Source organism: Merops nubicus, unplaced genomic scaffold (genome assembly GCF_000691845.1).
Source record: "Merops nubicus isolate BGI_N331 unplaced genomic scaffold, ASM69184v1 scaffold4749, whole genome shotgun sequence".
Taxonomy (NCBI): Eukaryota; Metazoa; Chordata; class Aves; order Coraciiformes; family Meropidae; genus Merops; species Merops nubicus.
In genome coordinates this window covers 1-11,870 of record NW_008632912.1, presented here as the reverse complement: position 1 = coordinate 11,870, position 11,870 = coordinate 1, and the positions used below count along the sequence as shown (strand labels likewise).

The 11,870-nt window shown below is 38.6% G+C and overlaps 1 protein-coding gene across 1 annotated transcript; it reads right to left on the bottom strand.

Annotated features, from left to right (window-relative positions):
- Window positions 1-930: 930 nt before the first annotated feature.
- On the bottom strand, window positions 931-3,500 carry AQP1 (aquaporin 1 (Colton blood group)). Its single transcript, XM_008948043.1, has 3 exons — window positions 3,330-3,500; window positions 2,841-2,921; window positions 931-1,238 (listed from the first exon to the last, which is right to left on the bottom strand). The coding sequence occupies exons 1-3, from the start codon at window positions 3,498-3,500 to the stop codon at window positions 1,059-1,061; spliced, it is 432 nt and encodes a 143-aa protein (XP_008946291.1). The 3' UTR covers window positions 931-1,058.
- Window positions 3,501-11,870: the final 8,370 nt, after the last annotated feature.

Here is an 11,870-nt window from a genome sequence, read left to right as displayed (position 1 = left end):
TATATATATATATATAAAAAAGCAATGACCCCCCCAAATGGACTTGCACACAGTTATGTATTTGTCTCTCATTAGAAAACATACTGTGTGTATATCTATTCATTGTCCCTGAATGTCACAGCACTGGCTATAAGAACGGGGTCAGGAAGAAAGGGGCCTTTATTTTTCCTGGTTTGCTTTAAAACATACAGTTAAATAAGGTAAGATGAACAAAAGCAGAGTAGCCACAGGAACAATCAGATCCTGTTTATATATTGGAAACATGTTGTTCTTGTTGCCATTGTTATTACTACTCTCCAGTCTGGCTTCTAGTTATTACATGCCAGGACTTAATATATCTGTGCATTTTTTTGTCATATATTCTCTCATAATGGTCCAGATGCAGGTTCAGGGATAATGAAACACTAGAAAATCTGAACAGATCCTGGGACTCTGGGGAGTGTTGTCCAGCTTAACTTTTTTGGCCCTCTTTCTTAGAGATTATCAATAATTTAGAAAACGGTGCTTAATTCTACATAACAAGTAATTATCTGTGCATTTTTCCTTAAAAAAAAACAAAAAACAAAAAACAACTTTGGGCAATGATTTGAGATAGTTTTTCACATGCACTGCTGGCATTATACCATCCTTGCGTATTTGTATAAATCCTTTTTCCAGTATAAGCCCCCCATCACTGGGACAGATGGTCCTCTGTCCTCAGTCTCTATTCTTTCAGCAAACAGACTGCTCATTTGAACTACTTATTACTGAGTGATGTGCTTCGAGAACCATCCTTGCTAAATACACCAGGAAATTTGGTGGTATTTGAGGGAGGGATTAGATTTCAGCCCAATTTATGTAACTCATGCAAAAGTCTCTAATGACTTCTTGGCCTGAAGACTTTGTAATTGGAAAACCCTAGATGTAAAAAATGCTATTAAGGTTGGGGGCAAAAGATGGAAAACTGCATTGAATGGAAAAACAAAGTACTGCTTGCTGGTTTACAGAGTCTATAACACTGAGAAAATCTTCAGAAACCAATGTGCTTTATTTTTTTTTTTCCCTTTCTTTGTCCTTCTTTATTTTGGCTTCATTTCAACCCGGGAGTTCATGTCATCTGCTTCCAGATCATACTCTTCTACTTGGCCACTGGTCCACACCTTCATGCGGTCGGTCAGGTCGCTGCTTCTGGGAGCCAGGATGAAGTCATAAATGAGGGCAGCACTTGCTCCTCCAATGATTGGGCCAACCCAGAAGATCTGAAACACAGTTCCAAGTCTAGTTAGGACACCAGGTATTACTGCTTTTGATGCTCTTCTGAAAATCTCCTTTGAGGGTTTTCACCACAAAATTCGCAGTGAAAACATTAAAAATATGGTCTATTAACTGAATATTTACTTCACTGCACACTAAGAAACCAGGAATTCCTCACCATGAATTGGCAATAGACCCAGAGATTAATAACTGTGACTAAGTTTTCAAGGTCTGAGAATTAAAATTAGGTAATAACTGCTAAAACGTTCCTGGTACTTCAGATAAATAAGGCAAGGGAGCACAATTTCTAAAAGCAACAAGGGCATTAGATTCCCTTCTCCCACTAACTCTCAGAGATAGCTGAATTAGAAGGGAATGCTTAGTGAGGACCTAATTAGGGGCTTAATTTGCTACTATTTAGCTAGTGGCGTTGCTGTAATTAGTACTGGTCTAATCATTTAAGGCAGGTAGAGGAGAGGTAAGAAGAGGTATTAAAAGTATTTTAGTACTTAATTTGCTACTATTTAGCTAGTGGCATTGCTGTAATTAGTACTGGTCTAATAATTTAAGGCAGGTAGAGGAGAGGTAAGGAGAGGTATTAAAAGTATTTTAGTGGAAAGGTTGATTTTATTGAAGTAACAGATGGTTTTGAGGGATTTGTGTGGTCAAAGAGTTCCTGAGTCTGAAAACATTTTCTTTTATTCAATTATAATGATGGTTTAATATAAATTATGACCTCTACCTCCTTCTCTCTCTACAAAGGAAAATAGTTTTTCTTTAAAACTCTGAAAACACTAGCTACTACCTTAGTTACTTGACCTTAGTATCCCAATAGAAGTGTTTGAGTGGGAGATAATGGTAAAATTTCCCCAGGGCTCCTTTTGTGTTTTATTCTCTCGATAAATGACATCCATATCCAAAATTTTCACAACCCATTGTACTACCACTAAATTTCCATGAATGCCTATGCAACTGCCTGCCAAAATCATGAGCAGGAGAGTTGGAAGAAGCTACATTTTAAGTATTCAAGAAAGATGTTCATTTAGGGCTTTTATATTAGCCTTCTTCATTGAACTTTAGTGAAATAAGTACATTTTCGTGACCACATTTAACCACAGGGAATAATCTGAAATTTATAGTGTTTCCAGAGCACTTATCCATGAAAGTACATAAGGAGACACTTAACTTTAAGAAGCTGAACATTTTATTAGCTTCCAAACATTGGATGATCCATTTCAGTTTATAAACCTGCTTAAGAACCTTCCTAAATTAGGTTTTACCAGATTAAGCAGTAGCACTTACAAACTCAGTTTAAACAACAGAAGATTCTGTGCAATTAGGCTTAAAAGTTTAAAACATTTGAAATATATAAAAATAAGGGGAAATAACCAAAGAAAATGTGCTGTTTCACTCTGACCATACACACTCAGCTCGAGGACTCTGTGATCTCCTGAGGCTGGTCAGGAGGAAAAGGAGATTGTTGTGGAATAAAATAGAAAAGGCAACTAACTGACTTGGTGCTAACGATACGTGGTTAAAAGTTTCTGATCTTGTATATTGTGTATATTCAGAGCCTCTTGTAGGCTAAACCAATTTGTTCCACTTACCCAATGGTTTTCAAAGTTGTTGGCAATCAGCGCCGAGCCAAAAGACCTGGCTGGGTTAATCCCACACCCGGTGTAGTCAATCTAGGAGGTGGAAAGAGAACCAGTGGTGAGGCATTGACCTACATGTGGCATCTTCACTGCACAGGAGGGCAAGTGGCAACCTGAAGCATGGTTCAGATGCTCACAACAGCTTCATTTATCCCACCCACTCTTTCTCAGAAAAAGGGGGAAAGACTATTTGCCATGTGCCTGTCTTATCCCACCAAGGAAACAGGTCCTACTGCAGTGACCCCTCCCAGATGTGCAACCTCATGATTTACAGCCACAGGCACATGGCCCAAGAAAGAAGGGCCACACACATTGCAGAAAAATTGTCAGTCTCTTAAGAGGAAGGAAAAGGAAAAAACTATCCTCTGTTCATCATCTTCTTGCCTTCACTGGCCCATCCTGAGGTGGGACATTGCGTCAACAGTGAGAGGGAAAACTTACAGCAAGAAGATGTCCCAAGGCAACGGAGAGACCAATGGCCAAAGGTGCTGATCCTGAGACATCGTTCCTTCTTCGATCTGTGGTGGCAAGGACACACAACACCAGCTGGAAGGTAGCAATGATTTCGATACCTAGTCCTTGACCTGCATTGATTCCCTCTGAAAGCTGCATGGAGACAAGAAGGAAAATGTCACCTGATATCCCTGCCTGATTTCAACCAGTACAACCAAGTTCCTCATGTTCTGCTTTCTCAACAGGAAAATGCAGACCTGTACAACCATTCTGCTCAACCATTTCAGACTGCTTTTGCTAACACAAAAATAATGCTCAGTTTGCCTTCAGCAACAATTGCTAAGCAAACAAAGCAGGAGAAGGAGTGGACAAATAGTAAGAAAGGTACCTAGCTCTGAGTATCTTGAAAGTACCTCTCTCTACTATTGATGAGTCACATTAATCTCCTCCCACCTCTACTTATGTTCTGTATTTCAATATGAACTCTTCAAAACAAGGACTTTCATGTGGACAATGTCCTGCAAAACACTGGCCCCATGGGCAGATTCCTGCACTAGTATTAAGAAACCCATACTGTGAATCAATTGCCTGAAAATATGACTCCAATATCATTCAAAAAAACCTTGAGTTATCCATAGTGTTCACATAGGACTGGTAGATGTGACACAAGTACTACTGAAGACCAAAAGCATCTAAAATGGCTCTAGATGTCAATGTTTAGGCAGTGTGTCTCAAACATGGGTAGGTAATGAGCATGGTCAAGGGAGATGAGATCCATTCAACTGATGAAGTGCAGGTGAGCATGTGAGAGTTAATTCTATAGCTCTGTCTTTTATTTTTGATTGACTAGATCTTGTTTGACTACAGCAAAAGCTTAGATACTTCACTTGTATGTGGATGAATTTTAGTTGTCTTAGACATGAACTCAATCCCTGAAACAGAGTCAGAAAAAATATCCACAACTTAGAAATTCTAAGAGGTTAATGGGGAAAGTATTTAAATTTCCTAGTCAGGTAAAGCAGGTTCCCTGGAAAAACTTAAGCAGGCAGATGTAGTCTTTTTATTACTTTAAATACTGTAGGACATAACGAAACTACAGTAATTCACATAAATGCACATTTTACAATAGACATACTGTCGTTATTTGAGGAGTACTCTTTAGAAACTTGTGCTCAACAAGAAACCATGGATCTAAATCATTCCACGTGACAAGAAGTTTTGAATTCTGCTTCTGATTGCTATATTCAGTGGTGTCTTAGTTAAGAGAGACAAGCCTGTGTCTGAGCTGAATAACTTGGTGTTGAGCAGAAGCAACTACATTGCATGGATGGGATGAAACATGAGTTTGGACTCAAGCCAGAGAAACTGAGAGTATGAGTGACTCAGAGTAGGAAGCAAACTCTGCAAAGCTTATTCTCAGGAATAGTGCTATCAGAAGGTTATCCCATCTGTCACAGCCTCTGCATGAAAAATTGCTAGGTCACACATAGCAAAAACATATATAAATATTATTGTGACCTATCCAGAAACTACAGGATATCTTGCTTTAAATCTGTTTTGTCCTGTTACGCTCTAATTTCCCCAGAACTAATATTTGAATAACCTTAAAACCTAAAGCTGTTTAGCTGAACTCTTTCCACCTTTACTATTTACTTTTCTTGTTTCTTGTCTGTAACAAAGCAGAATAATATCAAATTCCTAAATACTGAAACTAAGTGTCTTCTGCCAGCATAAATCTGATTAGCTACACTAAAACTAGTGAAAATATATTTGTATCTAAGACCTGCCAATCTAAAGTATTAATAATATGCTTTTATATCATGTTCTTTAATATGCAGGACCGATATTCTTTGAGCTACAAGCAGTTTACACACTGATATGAAAGGAATTCTGATTGAAATTGTGGGAATTTTGGTTACTTTGGCATCCATACAGTAAAATTTGAAATCAATTAATAAAACCTTCATGATTAATAGGACTTAAAAGCGAGAAATACAAGTCTGACATAGATACATATAAATAAACAGGTAAGGAATATTATGTGATCCTGAAATTCCTGAAACGTCTGATACATCACTAAACCAATATCCTATTATTTTTGTCATCTCCTTTTAAAAAGAATCACTTTTTTCACTGCAGAGATGGTGGGATTTTTGTCTTACAGGAAATTAGGCTTCAAATGCATCCCATTAATATCAAAAGTAGTAGTATCATTTTATGAATCTGGACTAGAGATTGTGCAAAATCCTATCTCACATTTGGAAGGTCAAATAGTGAAAATTAAAAGACAAGTGTATAAACTTAAAAGTCAAGTGTATGAGTGATATGCAGATGCCCAAAAGTGGGTAAGAAACTAAATTCTCTTCTATCATAATGCAACTGTAAAACCTCAGAGAATCCATATCTGAGGTCTGATGTGTTGATGTTAATAGCTGACAAAGCCTTGGCATTTCAGACAACTAAATACTGACCTACCATTAGTCCTTCCCTTCTTTTGAAGGGCTTCTATAAAAACAAAAAGACAGTACGAGTGAAATGATGCTTTTAAAATCAGTGATAATCCTTATCTTTGAAAGGAGGAAATCATATTCTTCCTTTCCCTCCAGGAAAACACATCCTACAGCTGACGTAATTTGAGGTCACTCTCCCTGCTAATCATCACTTATTGATGGGCTGTGTGGAATCAAAGAAAACCTGGAAATGTCATAGGAAACCTTTGGCTTTCCTCTAGCGTGTAGTGTTACACAGCCTGCCAGGGATATAAGATTCCACTGCGAGAGCAAGGACTCTGGGCCATGGTCCAAAATGAGGGAAACCGAGGCAAACCTTGTCTGTTCTGCTTTGCTGTGGCCTGTGGAGCTGCAGTATATAAGTGCAGTATCACAGGAGTTTATTTGCCAACTTCTCAGAGGTAATCGTGTCACTACAGCAGCAGCTTGGATCGTCCATGGTACAGCAACACATGGGACATGAGTCTCCACCACATCAACCACCCCCCAGCTAAAGCATAACATGAGTGGTAGGAAGGACCACATCCTAATATCAAGTTAAAATGTACATATATATATATATATGTATATGTCTGTGTATATATTTATACTTATAACTTAAAGGTCTTTTCCAACTGAAAAGATTCTCTGATTGTCTATGACCCTTGGTCACAGGGGATTTGCAAGTGTTACCCAGCTAACAATCAAACATGAAACATTTTGCACCTTTTGAATCTGCTGGTTTAAGCTCTTGACAGACCAGGGTGGGCATAACCAACGTGAGTTTCTTATTCTTTTGTTGCATTTTCCATATGTTATTCTTTTTTTTTTTTATTTTATTTTAAGGAAAGCTTGAAGTTTTGCAGAATACCTGATTCCAGAAGCTTCAGGACTGTCTAAAACTTAATCTGAATCTAGTAGAAAGTAGTACTATGCATTACAGAGACCTGACTACCTGAGGCTGTCAATTAAACAAAGGCAAAAATCAACTGTTGGTCTTAACATTTAGCATTCTGCTACTGAGAGTATCCAGAATATAGGGTGACAATATCTCTGGTTCTTCATTAGATCCCTTTCCAGTGACCTCTACTAACACTGCAACAACTTCCATCCCTGCACTGGTAGGTTGCTTACCAGTAGTCCCAACAAGGTATGTGGGCAACATATGTGGGCTTACACTGCATTTGTCCTTGATCTGTCTGCTGGGAAATCTCTGCCCTCTCCTCATCTCAGTCCAATAATTCTCTCATATTCTGCATTTTAAGTGATGCTCATTAAGGCAACAGAAAATATTATGTCAGAGGGCAGAGAACAGCATTGTAACCCTGAGTCTTTCATGCTTCAGATTTGTGAGGCTTGAAGAGTGCATTCAGTGCTTTAAGGAACCAAAAATCCTCAAAAGGATTAAAATGAAATCCAGAAGCACACATTCATCACCAACATATAGGGCTCAATCCAGACTTCTCCTGTTTTGTTCACATGAATTGTTCCATGAAACTGCATTTTTGAGTCACTATTTTGACAAACAAGCACCAGAAACACACCAAACAGATGGATTACACCATTGGCAAAATCTGAGAGTTATATGTAGACACATATATCTGGATCAGGTGAATCAATCTTGGCTGCATTCACTGCCATAAGTAATTCTCCATGACTATAACAGAAGCCAGATGACAAGCAGAAGCCTTGGTGCAGACATCCTAAGTGAGATATGTCCTTCTGTAAGCTGAATTTCAGCATTTTTATTTTCACCTGAGTTCACTGTGAATCTAAACAAGTTTGTGGAAGATAAATCCACTGGAATTCAGTAAATTTATAGAAATCACATCTCATTCACAAAGCTCCTGAGCTGCAACTAGTTGGAACCTTAGGAAGGACTTAGGGGATGCTGAAGTCCTCAGCTTTGCATCCCTGGACATGCAGTGAGGTACAATAATGGTTCCCATTCAAAGATTAGCTTTAGCTGGTGATTCAGTGCTGGATTCAAGACTTTCAGGATTCAAAGACTGTTCTTTGGAAAGGTTCTTCCTGTGGGAATGTCTGGGACAGAACTGCCTCAATGCTGCTCTGGCTCAACTGAGTTAATGTCTAGAAACAGCTGGTGACATATGGAGAGAGTGGAGCCACAGTTCAATCACTGTGAAAGCTCTGCAGAGGTATTATCCATCCTGGTGAGTCAAGAAACATGTAATATAATCAAATGAGGACCATTAAACCCAAGAAAAAAAAATAGTGAAAATCATTATATAGTCATGACTGTGAGAGAAACCAGTTGAGATGAACACGTGCTATTTGGTCTTTGGAAATGGGTAGTGGTTGCTTTGCTTCCATCTCTCCTCAACATCAGACAGGAAACCAGAACTGCAGAAGGTTGTTTCTCAGAAGTGCCCCTAAATGCCATATTTAGCTGACTGACTTCTACAGCTTCAAGCAATAATCTGGGCAAATTAATGGTATGTTTTCTTTCCTTTTGTTTTTCTGTTTGGTTTGGGTTTTTTTTTCAGAGAAGGATATGTATTAGTTCTCTGCCTTCAGAATAGAAATGGGGACAGGAAATTAAACTGGCCCAAGGTAAACCCAACTGTGTACTTCTCTAGTAGCTTCATATTTTTCTCATTAGGAGTAAAAGTATATAAAATTCAAAACCTGTTTCCCATTATATGGATGAGACAGTTTGTTATGCAAGGTGGTTTCGTCATGTAGTGCTATGCTCCATCCCATCCAACAAACCCTTAGCCATGGACTCTATCGTCTAGGATCCAGCTTACTTTCATATAAAAGGGATTAGTGTCTCATTGCTCCTGAAAAATGATAGGCCTCTGGAAATGTAGAAGTCTATTTTTCAGTAGGGGAATGTCAGCTTTCTCTATTCTTATGAAACACCTCACTGCAAGCCATGCTGGCTGGTGGTTTTTTAGAGGGAGAAAAGTTAAGCCAAGGAAACGTAGTGACACACAAAACATCACTGATGGCTGGGACTTCTTTGCAGATCCCAGCTATCTCCTAGGTAAGGCTACTTCTGCAGAACCCCAGTAACAGAATGTCTGGTACATAATAAGAACCATGTTATGGACTAACTAAAACCACATTGCCTTTTATTAAAGTCTTTTTAATATTCATGCTGAGAGAAGAACCATGTTCTCCTGTCCACCCAAAATCTAGCATTTTAAGGACCTGTGCTGCAATAAATATCTTTATATCAGACAGACCTCTTCCTTTGTGCGTGGAATTCACATAAACAGGTAACAGCTTTGCCCAGGCCTGCTGTTTTCAGCATTCCAAATTATTAGCTTACTTCTGCCATGGCAGACTTTTTTTTCATAAGGGAAACTTTAAGCAATTTCTCACTGTCTTGCTGCATTTTCTTCCTATAACTTAAATTTTCCCTTCTTTGATTTTCCTGATTTTTCTTAATAAGGAAATCCTTTCATGTTAGTTTAAATGGTTCATGCTCTCTTCTTCATCCCCACACTGGAAATATTAATTATGCTGCTTTATATCAGCTAAATATCATTTAAGTGTTTAGCTGGGCAAAGTTCTTTAATGCAACGTTCTTCAAATGTAATCTCAGAAACTAATCTCCCTACTTCCCTCAGAACCATTTTCCACTATCTGGCCGGTCATTTTATCTGACTTTTCTCCTTCTTTCAGCTCCAATTCTATCATAAAAATAACTTCATAACTTCTGCCTTGATAACATACCTTTTTTCTGCTGAAGGTCTGTCCCAGATCTCCACAGGTATAAACTTTCCTTTAACTCACAGTCAAAATGTATCCAGAGACTTTATCCCCAGCTATTTAACCATAGTTATTCTCTTCTCTTCTATATCTTTAATAGTACTATTTAATAGCAACACTTTCTATACCCATTATTAGTATGCTAGGGATTCAGAGAGTACAAAAGTCTCATTTCTTTACTAAGCAGAGACAGCCAAAGATCTAAAGAGTTTCACTCAAAATTATACGACAGCAGCACTCAGAAGAAGCTGCTTATGAAGCGAAGAATTAGCTTTGGAACGTATCCTAAATCAACAATAGAAGCATTCACCAGAACCTAGGGACAAAACATATTGTCCTCTGCTAGATTATCCTTCCTATAAATACAGCCTTAAAAGCTCTAAAGGGGACTCATTCAATTCCCAAAGCAGAAATCATATTTTCCATTCTTTGGACAGCAGACACCGTCCAGGAACTAAACTCCCTCCTCCCACCCTGTCTTCAGGCTGATGAGAAACCAGTGAGGGTTTTGTGTTGTAGCAACCTGGTATGCCATAAAGAGGAGAATGATGACTTCATTTGTATTAAACCAGAGCCGTAAACTTTACATGTGAGGCCAGTGACAGACAATAAAAATCAGTTCCTCAATGGGACTTCCATTTAGCACAGAGATAGAACATTTGTCTCATCTACTTTTAATTTTGATGTGCCTCTGGGAAAGTGACTTCAGGGAAACAAAGTTGTTGTTTTCTTTTTTAATCTTGCTGCTGAGCAATAAACAACCTCTATTCAGAGGATGAGGAATGGTGAGGTTTTTTTTTTTTCTTTACCTAGCAAGACCTAAGTAAATAGTTCATTTTCAGTAAGACTTTTGAGACGTTCCTTTATACTACGGAATTATTTATGATCTCCTGCACTGTCAGCCTAGGAGGAGATGCTCTTTCAGTGGGGATTTTTGGACATATCTGAATTTTGATGCTAAAAGACTCTTCCTTTCTATGCTGCTACTGGAATAACTAGCTGGATTTGCAGAAACCTCACAGCATGGTTGTTGGCAGTTGCACCAAGGGATATTCATTTTATATTCTCAGACTAACACTCCAGAAAATCTCTGAAGTTGTCAGACCTCAGAAGTCTGAGGTAGTTCATACAATCAGTCTTGTGCAGACTGTTGAAGATTTGGTATTTCCATGGAGTTAAAAAACCAGCTCTGAACATGTGAAGCGGAGTTCAAGAATTAGAGGAACAATTTCAGCTCCTTATTTCTTTACCTTGTTCATCAAGAAGTCTTATTAAAGAAAGGAAAAGGGGCCATATCTGACTTTACTCATTCCTCAGCCCAAACACTGTCATCATCAACTCCAGGAGAAGTTCTGCAAGGGAACATGTGCCACAGTTTGCCTCTGAAAGTGTTCTCAGACTTCACTTGGCACAGAAATATTGTCAAGAACCCAGAAAACGTTTGGTCTTCTGTCATACCTCTCAGAGGTCCCAGAGAAAGGATGCACAGGGCTCAACCAGGAAAGTAAAATGAGGATTTCTTTGCTGCTTCCCAGCCCTTGAATACCAAAAGAGAAACAAACCTCTTGCAGAGATCTCAGAACCCATTTTTTGCCCTCCTGCTGTTTATAGAGTTTCCTCCAGGATGCCTGTCAGGCTCTGTATATTTAATTTAACAGGTCAATGCTGGCTTCAGCCTCAGATCTTACTGACTTCAGTGAAGCTGCAGCAGTTACACACCAACACTACTTTGGCTCTGGATGCCACAAAGAACAGCAGTTTCCCATCAGGCTGTACATTAATAAATACACAGGACCACGTACTGCTCCCAGCTAAGCCAGAGCAACCTCTAGGAGGTATTAATATTTGGTATTATATAATTGGTTTAATTTGGTATTAATATTATTCTGGAGGTACAGAGGAGGAACACAGCCACAGATCATGATGTCTCACTGTGCCAGGTACCGTATCAGCCCAGGGAACCTCTGACTGAGTATTTGTAGTAAAGAGACAATAGTTTAAAGAGAGGGAAATACAGAAACTGAGAAATGCAGACACATAACATACAGGTAGTTTTCTATCTATGAATTTGAAAACAATGATAGTTTAGACTGTTTTCCCTAACTGCAGAATGGAGATTTTTCTAAGAATGAAGCTTTGATATTTTCACTTGAGTTACCAGGTAAAGATCTCTGCCTTGTTGAATTCTCTCCATTAAGCTAGAGAATGGACATATAACCAGAAATGTCCTCCTGCTCGAAAGAAAACAGGCGATTTCCTCTTGAGACAAACAGGAAATTTTTCAAGGTTTTTTTTTTTT